Below are 20773 nucleotides of genomic sequence, written 5' to 3'. Positions count from 1 at the left end.
ATCTTACAAACAGACAAAAAGCATTACTAGAGATAGAGGCATACTTCGTAACAATATAAGGCTCAGTTTACTATGAAAATATAGCAATTCTAAATATCTTTGCTCCATATATATAAAGCAAAAACCTAAAAAAAATACAAACCCACAACCAGAGTACAAGAATTGATCATGCTTTCTCATTAAAAATAGAACCAGTAGGCCAGACACAGTGGCTCATGCTTGTAATCCTAGCACTTTGGGACACTGAGGTGGGTGGATCACCTGAGGTCAGGAATTCAAGACCAGCCTGACTAACATGGTGAAACTCCGTCTTTACTAAAAATACAAAAATTAGCCGGGTGTGGTGGCTCACGCCTGTAGTCTCAGCTACTCAGGAGGCTGAGGCCCGAGAATTGCCTGAACCCAGGACGTGGAGGTTGCAGTGAGCCAAGGTCATGCCACTGTACTCCAGCCTGGGCAAGAGAGTGAGACTTGGTCTCAGAAAGAAAGAAAAAAAAAAAGCAGTAGGCAAACAAAAAATCAGTAAAAATATTGAACATCTAAACAAAACCATTAACACACTTTACCTAATTGACACATTACACTGTACCCATCGTGGAACATATATATCCTTCAAGAATGCATTTGGGACATTAACAGATTTCAAAAAATTTAAAGCATACAGATTATGTTCCCTATCTAAGAATAAAACTAGAAATCAGTAACACAGAGATAACTAGAAAAATGTATTATGTTTGGAAATTAAGAAATATACTTCTAAATAACCCACAGGTCAAAGAAGAAATACCCATGGAAATTAGAAAATATTTTTAACTAAATCATAAGGAAAATGTAATTAGAGGTAAAAAAAATACGGGAAAAAACATACATATATGTTAATTCTGTAGGAAAACAAATGCCTGAATTGTAGGTGATAACATATAAAGTTGTTAGGTGAACTTTAGACATTGGAAGGTATTTTAATTTGTATACATGTTTCAGGGCTTAAACTCATGCTTGATAAGATTGGCTCCAGGTCTTAAGAAAAAACTGAAAAGGAAGGATATGGGTCTCTGCAACTTCTTCCATGAGAACCAACTGAGGGGAAGACCATTATTTTTTTTAACTACTGCCTAATGACTAAATCTCGTTTTTGTGTTTTGTTGTTAGCATTGGGCAGCTCCTACAGTCTCTTCCCTCATTCATCTTGTACCCTTACCTGCAATGTCCTTTTCTCCTGTATCTCAAGGTCAATCTCAATTCTACATATTCCACAATAATCAACTCTTAATTTATCTTCTAAGCAATCTCTTCTGATTTTCCCAACTAGTGGTAAATAACCTCTCTTTGAAATTCCACAGCAATTTATACTCTTTTATTATAATTTATTACTTCATGCCTTGTAATATCTAAGTGTGTCCATTTAATTTTCCTTCTGAAGACTGTAAGCTCCTTAGGAGCAACCTAGAATTTTGTCCTCTTAAGTGAACCTGTAAGATGTTTCATATGAGAAGTATAAAACTTTTTCCCATTTAATATAACAAGTAGGATGTGATGAAAATATCATTCAACAGAGGATCAAATGACCCCCACACTATCCCAGTTACAGATAACTGTGAGACCTTGGCTTTTCTAGGCTTCAGTTTCCTCATCTATAAAATAAGAATCTCCAAAGTCATTTCTAAAGATCTTTTGAAAGGCCACCTGGCAAAATTATCACCTGTTACGTGATCCCTGAAATCACTTAATTGAAGACAAAGTTCACTGATTTACTAAGTTAGTCAATAAAGATGTATGGAACTCTTAAGTAGACAAGGAAAAGAATGATGAATAAGATAATCTGCCTCTCTGAAAAGCTTACAGTCTAATCACTGGCCTAGTGCAAGGACTCAGAGCCTATGGTTTTTCTTCCCATAATGAAGGTAACTTCAAAATTAAAATATGGGTTGTAAGAGAATTAAATAAATAAATAAAATATGGGTTTTAGAATGTGTAGTGAAGAATTAACTTTACTCAAAGAGAAGTCTGGCCTCTGTTGTTGGCTCCTAGGAGATGATTTCTACACCCTTGAAATGCTCTGCCTGACGGGAGTGTCTTTGTTTGCCCTGGCTTTGGCCACTGGTCAGTCTATCAATGTGATTCACAATGGGAGCTTTGGGACACATCAGCTTCTGGAGTTACTAGCCTGAACCTCCGGGACTAGAGACTAAAGGTTGGCCTGGTGGGTGGTATGTGATCAAGCCTCAGTAAAAACTCTGAACGCCAAAGTCTAGAGTAGAATTCCCTGGTTGGCAATACTCTTCAAGTACTATCACACTGTGGTTAGGAAAAGGTACTGCCATGTCTTGCTCCACAGGGAGAGGATAATCAGAAGCTCTCTGTTTGGACCACTCCTAGGCACTGCTCTATGCATCTCTTCCCTTGGTGGATTTTAATTTGTATCCTTCCCATGATTAAACTGTAAGTACAGGAGATTTCAGTGAGTTCTTTGAGTCTTTCCAGAGAATTATCAAGCCTGAGGATGGTTCTGGGAACCATGAACTTGTAGTTGGTGTCAGAAGTGGGAGTGGTCTTGTGGAGGACTGACTGTGTCCTCTACCTGTGTGGTGATTTAGCCAAACTCATTGCAAGGAACCACACTAAATGCATTTACCCTAAATGAGATGGGCAAGCTACTCACAATGATTTATTTTTGCTAGATAAGTACATAGGACAGGGAGGACGGGAGAACATGACAAAGTGAGGGAAGATAACAGCAGAAGGACACTTCATCTAAAGCAAAGGAGTTTCGGCTGGATAGCTCGTTATTACCGGGGGCTGCCCTATGCATTGTAGAATGGTTAGCAGCATCTCTGGCTGCTACCCACTAGGTGCCAGTAGCACCCACTCAAGTTGTGACAACTGAAAATATCTCTCCAAGCATTGCTCAATGTCCCTGGTGGGGGGGCACAAGTGCCCCCAGCTGAGAGCCACTGCTGTATAGTATTAGATAGGTAGGGAGAAGCAGCATTCAAAAAAGGAATATTAGACATAGAACATTAGGGATAGAACTTTCTCTACTTCACTACTTAGTGTCAACCTTGTTTATTTTCAACTACAAACAAAGCTTGGCAGATTTCATGCACTGTGAAAGGCAGATGTCTATGCTTTGTATGACACATACAAAAACCTTAATACTAATACTGAAAAAAACTACTCTAGCAATTCATGTACTCGTAGAAAATTAATTGAGTATTAATTAATATTAATACAAGGAAGGGTAATCTGTAAATTAAGCCCCAATGTTTTGAGGGATCAATATTTATGCCACTTTAAAAATTAGAAAAGCAAATATTTTTAAAACAATAAATGTTTTAGGTAAACAATATTCTGATGCCTAATAAAAATGTTTACAGTTTGAATAACATAAGAAATCATTTGATCTCAAATACTTTAAAATTCACTTACTAGATACACTGAAAACTACAAAACATTGATGAATTAAAGAAGACATAAACAAATGGAAAGGCATCCTGTGTTCATAGGTTCATAGACTGAAAGACTTAATATTGTTAAGATGTCCATACCACCCAGTGTATTCAATACAATCCTTATCAAATCCTTACTATCCAAATGACTTTTTTTTTTTTTTTACAGAAATAGAGATTCATCCTAAAATTCATATGGAATATCAAGGGACCCCAAGTAGCTAAAACAATTGTGAAAAAGAACAAAGTTGGAAGGTTCACATTTCCTGATTTTAAAACATATTATAAAGCTACACTAATCAAAATAGTGTGGTTACTGGCATAAAGGCAGACAAATAGACCAATAGAACAGCATAGAAAGCCCAGAAACAAACCCTTACATATATGGTTAAATGATCTTCAGCAATGGTGCCAAGACCATTCAATAGGGAAGGGACAGTCTGTACAGCAAATAGTGCTGGGAGAACTAAATATCCATGTGCAAAATAATGAATTTGGACCTTTATCTTATACCATATATAAAAATGAACACAAAATGGATTAAAGATCTAAAGGTAAGACCTAAAACTACAAAAATGCTAGACGAAAACATAGGGGAAAAGCTTCATGACATTGTTCTTGGCAATTATTTCTTGAATATGACACCAAAAGCACAAGCAACACAAGTAAAGATGGACAATTGGGACTATATCAAACTAAAAAACTTTGGTGTATCAAAGGACACATCAGTGTGAAAAGCAATCTACAAAATGAAAGAAAATATTTGCAAATCATACATCTGATAAGACATTAATATCCAGAATATATAGAGAACTCCTACAACTGAATAACAAAAATGAACAAGTGTTCATTGACAGATGAATGAATAAACAAAATGCGGTATAAACATACAATGGAATACTATTCAAACTTAAAAAGGAAGGAGATTCTGTCACATGCTACAACATGGATGAACCTTGAGGACATTATACTAAGTGAATAAGCCAGTCACAAAAAGACAAATACTCTGAGACTCCACTTATGTAAGGTATCTAAATTAGTCAAATTCATAGAAATAGAAAGTAGAATGGTAGTTACAGGGGCTTTGGAAGTAGGAGAAAATGGGAAGTTTTTGTTTAATGGATACAGACTTTCATATATACAAGATGAAAAACTTCTGAAGATCTGTTTCACTACCATCTAAACTTAATGATGGTTATAATCTTTAACACTACAGGAATATACAGGTGAAAATGGTTAATCTGGTAAATTTCATGTTATGTATTTTTTACCACAATTTAAAAAAATTTTTTTTCACTTACTGGAGGTCTTCTGCCATGACTAGTCCTCACAGCTTGCTGAAAAGCTGCATCATTCTCCAATTCCTAAAATGAAAACACAAATTTAACATTCAACACAGAGTAAGAATTGGGGGAAAAAATAAGTTTAAACTGCTGTTTGGTACTCAAGAGCCTCTATAATTCATCTTTTGCCAACTGTTGACATCTAGGTAGGGACGAACGGACTCCTACCTCAAATCTCCCCACTTCACACTACCCAGAATAGCAAACCTCCTTCCTCTCCCAGAATGAGGAGTACCGGTCATGTTAGTCAATTTCATGGACATCTTATTGGCTACAGTTTTAATGAGTGGTATCACAATGCCGGGTTGAAACATCAAGTGTACAAGGATGTGGCCTTTCTTCTGTTTCTTTTTTCCTGGTGGCTTGGAATTGGAGATTTACATCTCTCTTTCTCTCTCTCTCCCCACCATCCCCCTGTCTTTCTCCTCTTCTCCCACCCTACCTAAGGATAGAAAAGGCCATATTTTCTACAAGCAGGGGGCACTCTCTTTGGTGCCATTTCCATCTGCCCAAATGAAAAGGATTTTTCATCTCACTGGAGAGGTCAAGTCTGAGACGCAGACTGGAGCTAATCTAAGCAAATGGGGGGCTCAACAAGTCCAACCTGCACTGCCATTTGGAATCAACATCTCAGTAGAAATAAAATGTTATTTTGCTTTGCTGATTCCTGAAATGTACTTACATTCCCCTTCAGGAAATTTGAGGAAAAGAACAGTAATCAAGGGCAGGATATAAGGGTTCCTGTGTTTCCTGAACAAAATACCACTTTTATAGTCTCTCAAAAGCACCCAGTCTCACCAACAGTCAATCTTCCAACCATCCTGTATTTCCTACTTCCCCTTCTCTAACACACACTCTGGCTTTAACCCTTCAGACACATTAAATGCAGTTCTCATCCTTGCCTCTGATTTATTTCAATCTACTTCCCACAAAAATACACTTGTCAATTATTTTAAAAATAAACAATACATAAAAAATAAAGTCACTATCAATTAACTTTTTAAAAATTTGAAAATAATCAAAATAAAATGTTTATATTACCAGGATGCTAATACAGTGCTTTTAAAACACAGTTTTATTGCATACAAGCCTTCTTCTTTAATTTTTACTTTAAATTATCTTTTTTTTTTTTTTTTTTTGAGACAGGGTTTCACTCCAACCTCCAGGCTGGAGTACAGTGGTGCGATCACAGCTCACTGCAGCCTCAACTTCCCAGGCTCAGGTGATTGTCCCACCTCAGTCTCCCTAGGAGCTGGGACTACAGGCACACACTACCACAACCTGCTAATTTTTGTATTTTTTTAGAGACAGGATTTTGCCGTGTTACCCAGGCTGGTCTCAAACTGAGCTCAATTGATCCACCCCTGAGCCTCCTAAAGGGATTACAGGCATAAGACGCTGTGCCCAGCCTAAATTATCTTTGTAACCTTCCATGTCAACTACATAAAATTACACGATTCTCAGTTACCCACAGAAACTAAAGACTTTTGAATGAAGTATAAATCCAAAGGTAACCTTCAACATAATTTATTATACTTCTACTTTAGCAGATCTTTGGGTAAAAAAATTTCCCTTAAGATTCCTAAATTATTAGTAAAATTTGGTTAATCAGCTCAGTAAATCCTAACTAAATGACAAACTAAAAAGGACAGTCAACAAATTCTCCAATTACAAACACCAAACTTATACAACTTCTGGAACTCTTTGCCACTTTGTTAACAAATTGCATCTTCTATGAATATCTTAAGCCACTGCTGCAAGTAATTCATTTATTTATTGAACTTGTTATTACTACAGTTAAGATCAAAGAAAACCAAGCATAAGCCAAAAATTATTTTTACTTCACTGTCTAATTTATTTTTGGGTCTGATATTCTGAGTATTCACTTCACATTAAATTATGCAGCCACAATGCAACAACCTGAGGAGGTAGGAAGTGTCCCTGGTGCTTTAAAAATAATAATCTTCAGGCCGGGGCGCTGGCTCATGCCTGTAATCCCAGAACTTTGGGAGGCTGAGGTGGGCGGATCATGAAGTCAGGAGATCGAGACCATCCTAGCTAACATGGTGAAACCCCGTCTCTACTAAAAATACAAAAAATTAGCCAGGCGTGGTGGTGGGAGCCTGTAGTCCCAGCTACTCAGGAGGCTGAGGCAGGAGAATGGCGTGAACCTGGGAGGCAGAGCTTACAGTGAGCAGAGGTTGCGCCAATGCACTCCAGCCTGGGCTACAGAGCGAGACTCCATCTCAAAAAAAAAAAAAAAAAAATGATAATCTTCATGATCCATTAATTCCATTTCTGGGACTCTATCCCAGGTAGTGTTTGATCAAAACATAGAAAATTATTTATGCATAAATTTTTTCACTACAATGTTATCTACAATAGCAGAAAACAGGAAAAAATATCCTATCATGAGAAAATACTTCTTTAGGTTTTTTAATTTTTTTTGAGAGGGAGTCTTGCAATGTTGTGCAATGGCGTGATCTTGGCTCACTGCCACCTCCACCTCCTGGGTTCAAGCTATTCTCCTGCCTCAGCCTTCCAAGCAGCTGAGATTACAGGTGCCCGCCACCACGGCTGGCTAATTTTTGTATTTTAGTAGAGACAGGACTTCACCATGTTGGTCAGGCTGGTCTTGAACTCCGGACCTCAGATGATCTGCCCACCTCAGCCTCCCAAAGTGCTGGGATTATAGGTGTGAGTCCCCACGTCTGGCAGAGAAAATACTTCTAATCACCTATATATTTTCAATATTATGTAGTCATTAAAGTAATATTTATTTAAATATTTAGTATCATGAGACACTGCTTATGATGTAGTTGAACGTAAAAAAGTAAACAGAAAAGTAATTACCAGTTCAATTCCAAACATACTAAAAGAAAATTGTGTATGTATACATGAAGACAAAGCAAAAAAATGTTTAAAATGTTGACAGTAGTTATTTCTTGAGTGATGGGATTACTAGTTTTTGTTTCCATAAGCATTTCTTAATTTTATAATTGGGAGAATGAGGAGGTTTCAATGGTTTTCCTGATTTATACTAAATTCCCTTGAAGGAAAGAACCCAGCCATGGCAGGATTCATCACTGCTGAATAAAGGGCCCTTGGGTCCTGAATAATCAGCAGCAATAACCAGGTAGTACGTACAGTGGGACTTGGGTGAGACTCTGAGATCTACTGGTTTCAGGTGTGACCCAGCACATTCACAGCTGTGGTGGCTACAAAGCGAGACTGCTTCTGTTTGAGATGAGAAGAGGGGAGAGTAAAGGGGACTTTGTCTTGCAACAGTGGATTAGAGCATCAAGTGGGTTCTTAGGGTCCCTGATTCCAGGCCTTGACTCTTGGATAGCATTTCTGGACCTACCCTGAGCCAGAGGGACACCCACTGCCTTGAAGGGTGAGTCCCAGGCCTGGCAGAATTCACCAAAACCTGAAGGAATAGCCCTCGGGCCTTAAGTAAACATTGGCGATACCCTGGTAGTACTCTCTGCGGGTCTGTTGTGGTGACAGACACAGGAGAGAATCTGCTGCCTGGGGAAAAGGGTGGAAAGAGTGGGAAGGACTTTGTCTTACGGTTTCAGTGCCAGCCCAGCAGCAGCAGAAGAATAGAGCACCAAGGAAATTTCTAAGGATTCTGACTCCAGGCCCTGGCTCCCAGACAGCATCTCTGGACCCGCCCAGGGCCCAGGGGAACTAGTTGACTTAAGGGAAGGATACAAGCCTGGCTGGTTTCACCAAAAGCTGTGGGATACAGTGAAAACAGTATTAAGAGAGAAGTTTATAGTTATAAGTGTTTATATAAAAAAAGAAGAAAAACTTCAAATAACCTAATGATGCATCTCAAAGAACTAGAAAAGCAAAGCAAACCAAACCCAAAGTTAATAAAATAATAAATATCAGAGCAGAATAAATGAAAATGAATCAAAGACAACAATACAAAAGATCAACATAACAAAAAGTTGGTTTTGTGAAAAGATAAAATTGACAAACCGTTAGCCAGACTAACTACAAAGAAAGAGAGACCAAAATAAGTAAAATCAGAGATAAAAAAGGGACATTACAACTGATACCATAGAAATGTGAAGGATCGGCTGGATGCGGTGGCTCACACCTGTAATCCCAGCACTTTGGGAGGCCTAGGCAGGCAGATCTTCTGAGGTCAGCAGTTCAAGACCAGCCGAACCAAAATGGTAAAACCTCATCTCTACTAAAAATACACCATTAGCCGGGCGTGGTGGCACACGCCTGTAATCCCAGCTACTTGGGAGGCTGAGGCAGGAGAATCACTTGAACCCGGGAAGCAGAGGTTGCAGTGAGCCGAGATTGCACCACTGCACTCCAGCCTGGGCTACAGAGCGAGACTCCATCTGAAAAAAAAAAAAAAAAGAAGTAACAAGACTGAAGCCATGATAAAAAGTCTCCCAGCAAAGAAAAGCTCAGCACCTGATGGCTTCACTGCTGAATTTTACCAGACATTTAAAGAAGAACTAATATAAATCCTACTCAAATTACTCCAAAAAACAGAGAAAGAGGAAATACTTCCAAACTCATTCTATAAGGCCAGTATTACCAATACCAAAACCTGACAAAGATGCATCAAAGAAAGAAAATTATAGACCAACATCCCTGATGAACACTGATGCAAAAATCCTCAATAAAACACTAGCAAACCGAATTCAACAATACATTAGAAAGATCATTCATCATCACCAAGTGGGATTTAGCCCAGGGATGCAAGGATGGTTCAACTTATGCAAATCAATCAATGTAATACATCATATCAACAGAATAAAGAACAAAAACCACATGATCATTTCAACTGATGCTGAAAAAGCATTAGGTAAAATTCAACATCCCTTCATAAAAACCCTAAAAAAAAACTGTGTATAGAAGAAACATACCTCAACATGAAAAAAGTCATGTAACAGACTCACAACTAATATACTGAATGAAAAAAAACTGAAAGCCTTTCCTTTAAGATCTGGAACATGACAAGGATGACCACTGTCACCACTGTTATTCAACATAGTACTGGAAATCCTAGCTAGTGCAATCAGGCAAGAGAAAGAAATAAAGGGCATCCAAACTGGAAAGGAACAAGTCAAATTACCCTAGTTTATAGATGATATGATCTTATATTTGGAAAAACCTAAAGACTCCACCAAAAAACTATTAGAACTGATAAATTCAGTAAGGTTGCAGGATACAAAATCAACCTACAAAAATCGGTAGCATTTCTATCTGTCGAAAGTGAACAATCTGGAAAATAAATCACGAAAGTAATCCCATTTAGAATATCTACGAATAAAATTAAATATCTAGAAATTAACTTAACCAAAGAAGTGAAAATCTCTACAATGAAACCTATAAAACATTTGTGCAAGAAATTGAAGAGGACATAAGAAAATGGAAAGATGTTTCATGTTCATAGATTGGAAAAACCAATATTGTTAAAATGTCCATACTACCCAAAGTAATCTACAGATTCGGTGCAACACCTATCAAAATACCAATGTCATTCTTCACAGAAACAGAAGAAAACATCCTAAAGTCTATATAGAACTACAAAAGACCCAGAATAGCCAAAGCTGTCCTGAGCAAAAAGAACAAAACTGAAGAATTACATTACCTGACTTCAAATTATACTACAGAGCTACAGTAACCAAAACAGCATGATACTGGCATAAAAACAGACAGACTAATGGAACAGAATAGAGAACCCAGAAACAAATCTAGACATCTACAGTGAACTCATTTTTGACAAAGGTGCCAGAAACACACATTAGGGAAAAGACAGTCTCTTCAATAAATGGTGCTGAGAAAACTGAATATCCACATGCAGAAGAATGAAACTAGACCCTTATCTCTCACCATATGCAAAAATCAAATAAAAATGGATTAAGGACTTAGAAATCTAAGACCTCAAACTATGAAACTACTAAAAGAAAACACTAGGGAAACTCTCCAGGACACTGGACTGGGCAAAGATTTATTGAGTAATACCCCACAAGCACAGGCAATCAAAGCAAAAATGGACAAATGAGATCACATCAAGTTAAAAAGCTTCTGCACGACAAAGGAAACAATGAAGTGAAGAGACAACCCACAGAATGGGAGAAAATATTTATAAACTATCCCTCTGACAAGGGATTAATAACCAGAATATGTAAGGAACTCAAACAACTCTGTAGGAAAAAATCTAATAATCTGATTTAAAAATGGGCAAAAGATCTGAATAGATATTTCTAAAAAGAAGACATACAAATGGCAAGCATGTATATGAAAAAGTGCTCAACATTACTGACCATCAGAGAAATGGAAATCAAAACAACAATGAGATGTCATCTCATTCCAGTTAAAATGGCTTTTATCCAAAAGACAGGTAATAACAAATGGTGGTGAGAATGTGGAGAAAAGGGAACACTCATATACTGTTAGTGAGAATGTAAATTAGTACAACTACTATGGAGAACAGTTTAGAGGTTCCTCAAAAAACTAAAAATAGATCTATCATATGATCCAACAATCCCACTGCTAGGAATATACTCAAAAGAAAAGAAATCAGTATGTACCAGGCTGTTCTTGCATTGCTATTAGGTTGGCGCCAAAGTAATTGCAGTTTTGCAATTAAAATGGCAAAAACTGCAGTTACTTTTGCACCAAAGAATGCTTGAGATTGGGTAATTTATAAAGAAAAGAGGTTTGATTGGCTCATCGTTCTGCAGGCTGTACAAGCATGACATCAGTATCTGCTCAGTTTCTGGGGAGGCCTCAGGGAGCTTTCACTCATGACAGAAGGCAAAATGGGAGCAGTCACATCACATGGGGTGAGGATGGCACCAAGAAGATCATGCTAAACCATTCATGAGAAATCCACTCTCATTATCCTATCGCCTCCCACCAGGTCTCACCTCCAATGCTGGGTATTACAATTCAACATGAGATGTGCGTGGGGATAAATATACAAACTATATCACAGTATATCAAAAAGATATCTGCACTCCCATGTTTGCTGCAGCAGTATTCACAATAGCCAAGATTTGGAAGCAACCTAAGTGTCTGTCAACAGACAAATGGATAAAGAAAATGTACATATATACAATGGAAAACTAGCCATAAAAAAGAATGAGATCATGTCATTTGCAATAATGTGGATGGAACTGGAGGCCATTCTACTAAGTGAAATAAGCCAGGCACAGAAAGACAAACATCGCATGTTTTCACTTATTTCTGGGATCTAAAAATTAAAACAACTGAACTCAAGGAGATAAAGAATAGAAGGATGATTACCAGAGGCTGGGAAGGGTAGTGGCAGGGGAGGGGGTGAGAATGGTTAACAGGTACAAAAAAAAACAGAAAGAAAGCATAAGATCTAGTATTTGATAGCAAAATGGGGTGACTATAGTCAATAATGTAATTGTACATTTAAAAATAACTAAAAGAATATAATCGGATTGTTTGAAACACAAAGGATAAATGCTTGATGTAACAGAAACCCTATTTACCCTTATGTGATTATTACATATTGTATGCCTGTATCAAAATATCCCATATTCCCCATAAATATATGCACCTACTATGTACTCACAAAAATTAAAAACAAAAAACAAGACATTTCAACTTTAGAATTTTTTTTAAAACCCTAATTTTAAATACCTTCAGGTGATCTAAGTCTTTTACACATTTGGATAGCTAGTGCTGAAGAATACAAGTATATATAATTCACCTTAATTCATTTTTGTAACCTGTCTCATGATCTTTCCTTCTGCTGCAATTATTATTTTTGGTGGAAGTCAGTAGAGTCTTCTGTAATAGCACTTTTCTAGGTTTTTGAATTAGCTTATTTAATCTAAAGCATAATACAGTAGAACTCTCAAATCCACAGTCTTCATAAACCAGCTGGTTAACCAAGACCAATGTAAAAAACAACTAGCTTTTGTTACCTCGATATCATAGATTGGATTGTAGTCATTATAGCCGGAATAAAGATCATCTTCATCTGTCTCTGGAGCCAGGTGCACATTTTGCATCATTTGTACCTAGGAAAAACTGGCAGTGTAAATATGTTCTTGGTATAAGAAATATATATATATTTTTTTGAGCTATGTCTTGCTCTGTTGCCCAGGCTGGAATGCAGTAGCACAATCACGGCTCACTATAGCCTTGATCTCTCTGGCACAAGTGATCCTCCCACTTCAGCCTCCCTGGTACTACAGGCTTGTGCCACCACACCCAACTAAGTTTGAAATTTTTTGTAAAGATGGGATCTCCCTATGTTGCCCAGGCTGGACTCAATTTCTTGAGCTCAAGTGATCCTCTCACTTTGGCCTCCCAAAATGCTGGGATTACCAGCATGAGCCACCACGCCAGGCCAGAAATAATTCTTAATTCCAATAAAGTATAACTATTTAATGACATTTGTGGTCAAATTTATCTATATATATTTTCATGGCTTCAATTTTTTTCACATCAAATTCCCAAAACTAGATGTCAAAACATTAAGTTATTGTCCTCATTTCACATTTATTTCACAACTACGACACTGAAAGAACAGTGACAGGCACTAGAGGGGGTACAACTGATTGTCCTGATTTTCATGGAGCTTAGTATCAAGTGCAGAAGAAAGGTATGCAACAGTCAATTAAAATGCAAGGCAGAAGCCACCACATACCCATCAGAATGTGTAAAATTAAAAAGACCAACAACACATAATGTCAGCAAAGATGTGGAGCAACCAGAGTATTCACACGTTGCTGATGGGAGTGTAAAATGATACACTTTGGGAGAAAAGTCTTGCAGTTTCATAAAATTAACATGTACCTTTTATCACCCAGCAATTCGACTCAAAAATATTTACTCAAGAGGAATGAAAACATATGTCTACGAAAAGATTTGTGTAAGAATGTTCATAGTAGCTGTCGACCTAAAGAAAGGAATTGAGGCATAAAATACAATTCTAAAAAGTTTACTTGAGCCAAAATGAGGACGACTGCCTGCCCAGAACACTCAGACTTCATGTAACCTTGGACAGGCGCTTCATTTGGCCTTTGTTTCAAGCAGATCTTTAAAGGCAAAAATGTGGGGCAGGGAGTGGGCTGATACAAAGCTGTCTGTCAGAAATTCTCACTGGTTTACAAAAATAACGTTGATTAGTGATTGGCTACATTGTATGGGTTATAGTATCCAGACAGTGACATTGTTAGATTAATTTATAGCTACTTATGGCAATAGCAAGCAAGTTTCAAGACATGATTACTTAGCCCAAGAAGGTAAAGGAGATGTGACTGCTGTTTCACTCCCACGCCTCTCTGGACCTGGTAATTTAGAGGAGAGTCTCATTCTTCAAATTACACCTTTCTTTTCTTTGTCACAAATTAAACCTTTCTTTTCTTTGTCACAGCTTTATTCATAATACTGAAAAATCAGAAACAAACCAGATACCCATCAGTAAAATGGACAAGCAAAATGTGGCATACTCACGCAATGAAGTACTATCCAGCAATAAAAAAGAATCCTAATTATGCTGAGTGAAAGAAGCCTTACATAGAGTGTACATTATGCACTGTTTCCTTTATATGAAGTTCTCAAACAGGCAAAGCTAATTTGCGGTAGAAAACCATCAGAACTGAGGTCGCTTCTTGGGGATGGGGGTTAGGGATTGAATGGAAAAGGACACGAGAGAATTTTCTGGGGTGATGATAAATGTTCTGTATCTTGGCAGGGGTTTGAGTCGCACAAGTGTATGCATTTGTGAAAACTCAGCAAATGTACACTGAGATTTCTGCTTTGTAAATTTTATCTCAAAAGTAAGAACTATAAACAAATATTGAACTATATAATTGATATGCATGCTGTTATTTCAGGGAACGTGTAATAGCTGTAATTTAGCTTAAAATACAAAATAAGACGGCCTAGGCCGGGCGCCGTAGCTCATGCCTGTAATTTCAGCACTTTGGAGGGCCAAGACGGGTGGATTACTTGAGGTCAGGAGTTTGAGACCAGCTTGGTCAAGATGGTGAAACCCCGTCGCTACTAAAAATACAAAAACTAGCAGGGCATGGTGGTGCACATCTGTAATTCCAGCTACTCGGGAGGCTGAGGCACGAGAATCGCTTGAACCCAGGAGGCAGAGGTTGCAGTGAGCTGAGATCATGCCACTGCACTCCAACCTGGGTGACAGAGTGAGACTCTGTCTCTAAAAAAAAAGATGGCTTGATAGATGGATTGAGAGATAGGTAAATGGGTAAGTACATGATAAAGCAGCTATAGAAAAAGGTTAATGGTGGAATCTAGGTAGCAGGAGTAACATTCAACATAAAATTCTTTAAACCTTGCTGCATGTTTGAAAATTTTCATAATGAAATGTTGAGGGAAAAAATGCAAGACAGAAAAAAAAGATATCAAAGCAAAATGAAACAGAAGAGTGAAAGCTGATCATACAAATTGAGTCATTCTTGTCATACCCAACTAAAACAGAGTCAAGAAGCTGGGGTGTGTTGGTGGGGAGGCACTCAGGACACATAACATTGCTTGAAGAATGGAATTCTCTGCAAGTCTGGCTGCTGAAACTGGCTGCTAAAACCTGAGGCCAATTTTATTTATAGCTGCTGAGATAACTTGCTGCAAATATAGGACTAATTCTGCCCACCACAGCTACCCACCAATTAGAACTTGCCAGCTTCCCAGAACCTCACTAGTTCCAGTGAACTTTCTCAAAGAGCACTACATAACACTTCTCCTTTTGATAAACCTCCAACCTTCTCTTTGTTCTTTGGACATACCAAAGACCACCTGGTCCTCAAACTGCAATTCTTTCTTCCTAAATAAAAATGTAAAATTTCAAGATTCATCTCTACATTTTGACTTGGACAGAAGCATGGGAGAAATGAAATTACCATATAGATATACTGTAAATCTAATAATTACTAAAGAATCTGGCAAGGATTCCTGGAAGTATCATTCAAATCAAGTCAATATTTTAGGCAATTTGAGGAGTGGGAGGTGGAGGAGGGCTAATTACCCAAGAAATGTAGTATTGCTAGTATTCAAGAAATGTATTTTCCTTAAAGCAAATACATATTTTCTTAAGGCCTGTACACTTTAAGTGCACCAGCAAATTCCTAAGAAATTTTCAGCTTAGGCTGGGCGCAGTGGCTCACGCCTATAATCCCAGCACTTTGGGAGGCCGAGGCAGGCAGATCACAAGGTCAGGAGATGGAGACCATCCTGGCTAATATGGTGAAACCCCGTCTCTACTAAAAATACAAAAAAATTAGCCGGGCATGGTAGCAGGCACCTGTAATCCCAGGTACTCAGGAGGCTGAGGCAGGAGGCTGAGGCAGGAGAACGGCCTGAACCTGGGAGGCGGAGGCTACAGTGGGCCGAGATTGTGCCACCACACTCCTGCCTGGGCGACAGAGCCAGACTCTGTCTCAAAAAATAAATAAATAAATAATAAAAATAAATAAAAATAAATAAATAAATAATAAATTTTAAGCTTAATCTTTTTCTCAGCATAATACCACATATATGTGGCTTCTCATAACCTTTAAAAATTATTTACATATTTAAAATACTAACAAAATTATTAGTTTTTGAACTATAATTCATATACCATACAATTTTTTTCAAGGTGCATAATTCAGTGGTTTTTAGTATATTCACAAGGTTGTGCAACCATCCCCAGTATGTAATTCCAGAACATTTTCATCATCCCATAAAGAAATATGGGGCCTGTTAGCAGCTCTCCATGCCTCCCTTCCCTTTCCCCAGTCCCTGGCAACCATTAATCTATTTTCTGTCTCTATGGATTTGCCAATTCTGGACATTTCATATTAAGGAAATTACACAATATGTAGCCTTTTGTGTCTGGTCTCTTTCACTTAGCATAATGCTTCCAAGGTTCATCCACGCAGTAGAATGTATCAATATTTCATTACTTTTTATGGTTAAATACATCTGCAACATTTTGCTTATCCATTCATTAGTTAATGGACGTTTGAATTGTTTCCACTTTTTGACTTTTATGAATAACATCACCATGAATGTGTGTGTACAAGTTTTAGCATGCATATATAGGTCCAATTCTATTGGGAATATATCTAGTACAGGAATTGCTGGATCATATAGTAACTCTATGTTTAACTTTTGGAGGAACAGCTAGACTGTTTTCCAAAGTGGCTGCACTATTTTACATCCCACCTGTAATGCATGAAGTTTCCAATTTATCCATGTCCTAGCCAACATCTGTTACTGTTCCTGTTTTTGATTATAGCAATTCTAGTGAGTATGAAATGGTATCTCATTGTAGTATTGACTTGCATTCCCCTGATGACTAATGATGTTGAGTATCTTTTCATCTGCTTATTATCCATTTCTATATCTCTTTGGAGAAATGTCTGTTCAGATCTTTTGCTCATTTTTTTTTGAGACGGAATCTCGCTCTGTCGCCTAGGCTAGAGGGCAGTGGCGCGGCTCACTGCAAGCTCCGCCTCCCAGTTTCACGCCATTCTCCTGCCTCAGCCTCTCGAGTAGCTGGGACTACAGGCACCCGCCACCAAGCCCGGCTAATTTTTTTATTTTTATTTTTATTTTTAGTAGAGACAGGGTTTCACCGTATTAGCCAGTATGGTCTCGATCTCCTGACCTTGTGATCTGCCCACCTCGGCCTCCCAAAGTGCTGGGATTACAGGCGTGAACCACCGCGCCCGGCCAGCTCATTCCTAAAAATCGGGTTATCACATGAATTATAAGGATCCTGTATATATTCCTGATACTAAACATTATATAAATGATTTACAAATACTTTCTCCCATTCTGTACATCATTTTACATTCTTTGTACTATCCTTTGAAGCACAAAAGTTTAAAAAAGTTTTTTTTTTTTTTTTTTGAGACAGAGTCTTGCTCTGTCACCCAGGCTGGAGTGCAGTGGCGCGATCTCGGCTCACTGCACGCTCCGCCTCCTGGGTTCACGCCATTCTCCTGCCTCAGCCTCTCCAGCAGCTGGGACTACAGGCGCCCGCCACCACGCCCGGCTAATTTTTTGTATTTTTAGTAGAGACGGGGTTTCATCGTGTTAGCCAGGATGGCCTCGATCTCCTGACCTCGTGATCCGCCCGCCTCGGCCTCCCAAAGTGCTGGGATTACAGGCGTGAGCCACCGCGCCCGGCCAAAAGTTTTAAATTTTGATGATATACAATTTACTTTTTCTTTGGTTGCACGTACTTTTGGTATCGTCTCTAAGAAAGAACTGCCTAATCTAAGATCAAGAATATTTATACCTATGCTTTTTTTCTAACAGTTTTAGCTCTTATATTTAGGTCATTGATCCATTTTGAGTTCATTTCTCATTACTTTTTGAAGATGAAAATTAACTACTATGAGGGCAAATGTCACCCACATAGAAATGGTCATTCCAAAATAGATTCAAAAGGTTATTAAAAGGGCCAGGCGTCGTGGCTCACGCCTGTAATCCCAACACCCTGGGAGGCCGAGGCGGGCGGATCACGAGGTCAGGAGATCGAGACCATCCTGGCTAACATGGTGAAACCCCGTCTCTACTAAAAATACAAAAAATTAGCTGGGCATGGTGGCGGGCACCTGTAGTCCTAGCTACTGGGGAGGCTGAGGCAGGAGAATGGCGTGAACCCGGGAGGCGGAGCTTGCAGTGAGCCGAGATTGCCGCCACTGCACTCCAGCCTGGGCAACAGAGCGCGCAACTCCGTCTCAAAAAGAAAAAAAAAGGTATTAAAACTCACTGGTAAAAGATATATAAAATATTTTTAATTAAAAGCTTTAGCTCAGATAATACTAAACCAGTGGTTCTTAAACCCAAGTGATGCTGAAGCTACTGGTCTGGGGACCACTTTGAGAACCACTATTCTGAACCATAATTTTGGATTATGAACCCTATTTAAGTCAGCTTAGTTGACACATAAGTTATAGAAGGAAGCAACTTTTAGAATGAGAAATCCTTTCTGCTAGGTTGTAACCAGATTTTTAAAAGGTTTGACTTGAGACTTTAGTTGAATAGACATCTTGTGGAACATACAAATATTAAAAGATGTGGAAAGTGAGGCCAGGAAAGGTGAAGGGAATCAAGCATGGCTAATAGCTATGGGTGGCAGAACAACTGTTGTTATACAACCCGGGGTTTCTGGATTCTCCAGGCTATTTCCAAAGCAGCTTATACATTTAACAAACTTTTTCCATGTTGAAATAATCTGGGGATGATGACACCTATGTTTAATATAAATCAAATGCTAGCAAAACCTTTTTTTTTTTTTTAAGTGAAAGGTATGTTTTTTAATACTCTTCTACTGACTATGGACAGTCTACTTCAAGCTTTTCCAACCCCGGCCCGCGCGTGGCACAGGACGGCTTTGATGTGGCCCAACACAAATTCGTAAACTTTCTGAAAGCATTATGAGATTCTTTTTTGCGATTTTTTTAAAGCTCATCAGCTACCTTAGTGTTTTTGAATTTCATGTGTGGCCCAAGACAATTCTTCTTCCGATGTGGCCCAGGGAAGCCAAAGATTGGACACCCTTGGTCTACTTCCAAGAAGCCTACTGCACTTTCTCGGGAAAAAAAAAAAACAACAACTCACAACCAGAAAATCGGACTAGTAAAAGTGCAATTTTAGGCTTAGAAAGAATCTTGGGACAACAGTACTTCACGTTTTTGGAATGTTTCCATCTTTGTGAGGCTAAGTACGCGCTTTCTGCATTGTTGTGTACTTTTATCTTCATTCCTGATTCAACTTTCATCAGGCAATTTGAAGTGCTTTACCTAACAAGAAAATTAAAGAGCGATGTGCACCGTCTCCGCTGTGCGATTGCAGAGCTGGCGCAGTAATCTAACTGGGTTTTAAGTTTCCCCGTCAGGCGTGACTGGGACTTGGGACAGCCATCGCCAAGCGGTCAGCGACGCCCGTCCCAGTTCAGAGGAGCAAGAAAAGCCTGTGAGCTGGGGACACCGACGTGAGAAACAACGGCCGCGTTTCTGAGTAGACAACTCGGGAGCCTGAGGGAGAAAAGCAGGGGCAGGCCGAGTCCATTTGGGGCCCCGCCTCAGACCGCCCCGGGGCCGGGAGGGGCGGGCAGGAGACGGGCGAAGAGGCCCTCGGCGGGGTGCGGCACACAGGACGCCGCAGGGGCACGGCTGCCAGGGGCCCTGAAGCACTAGGCCCCAGCGCCCTTCTCCTACCTCACGCTGAGGGAAGCGGGCGACAGTTAGTCGGGCCCAGGGACGACGCACCGGTTGGCCAAAGCGCAACGCCGAGCCGTTGCCAAGCGCGGAATCCAAGGAAGCCGCTCCCACAGTCCTCCGCGCGGGGGCGGGCGGGGCCGGAAGCGCGGGGGCGGGAGAGAGCGCGGCGGGAAGGGGGTGGTGCTGGAGGCCTGGGGAAGTGGGTGGGGGCGGAGAACGGCGGGTCAGAGAGAAGGCAGCCGGGTCCCCCTCAGTGGAAGGGAGTGGCGGTGGGCGGAGGGTGTTGAGGGGACGGTGCCAGCGGCTTGCGGGAAGCCGGGCGATGCGGGTAGAACGGTGGAGGAGAGGGCAGGGAGGCCGGGGCCTCCCGTGGAATGGAACCGGGGGGTTGGGAGGCTGGGGGCGGCCTGTGTGAAGGGGGCGGGGAGGGAAAGGGTCGCGGCCAGTAGATGCAGGAGGGAGGAGGGCCTAGAGGGGCTCCGGGCTGGCGGCCTCTGTGAGGAAGGGGAAGGATATGGAACCAAGATCCTTTAAGTCCTGATGAACTCATCCGTAAAGCAGATGCCCAAAGGATGATAGTAAGCTTACTGTGACATAGCTCCCGGAGCCGCAGCACGAGCCTTGTGAACCTTGGAAGCCCGTTTTCCGCGCAGTCACTAACTCGCTTAGTCACTCTGTGTAAAAGTTATTCTGGGATGACACCTGCCTGGGAAGTCTCACCTTTCCCCTCCACCTCTTCCTGTCTGCGTATTGTTCTGTAGCACCCCGTGCG

The 20773-nt window shown here is 39.9% G+C and overlaps 1 protein-coding gene across 36 annotated transcripts in view; it reads right to left on the bottom strand.

The window, feature by feature from the left end:
* The window catches only part of IFT88 (intraflagellar transport 88), a 124836-nt gene extending 104421 nt beyond the window's left edge, over positions 1–20415 (bottom strand). For 9 of the 36 annotated variants that reach the window (XM_055360145.1, XM_063697179.1, XM_055360157.1 and 6 more), the window contains exons 1-3: positions 19999–20145; positions 12733–12828; positions 4748–4810 (exon numbers count right to left, since the gene is read on the bottom strand). In XM_055360145.1, the coding sequence (XP_055216120.1) occupies positions 4748–4810; positions 12733–12822 (153 nt within the window). In that variant the 5' untranslated portion in view covers positions 12823–12828; positions 19999–20145. Of the gene's footprint in view, positions 1–4747; positions 4811–12732; positions 12839–14045; positions 14204–19257; positions 19577–19998 lie in introns of those variants that run through there. The other 27 variants (XR_008670986.2, XM_055360131.2, XM_055360144.2 and 24 more) reach the window with 14 other exon arrangements.
* Between the last annotated feature and the right edge of the window lie 358 nt (positions 20416–20773).

The sequence above is a fragment of the Gorilla gorilla genome, chromosome 14 (genome assembly GCF_029281585.2).
Source record: "Gorilla gorilla gorilla isolate KB3781 chromosome 14, NHGRI_mGorGor1-v2.1_pri, whole genome shotgun sequence".
Classification (NCBI taxonomy): Eukaryota; Metazoa; Chordata; class Mammalia; order Primates; family Hominidae; genus Gorilla; species Gorilla gorilla.
The sequence above is the reverse complement of the archived record's forward strand: the minus strand, read 5'-3'. Positions and strand labels throughout refer to the sequence as shown.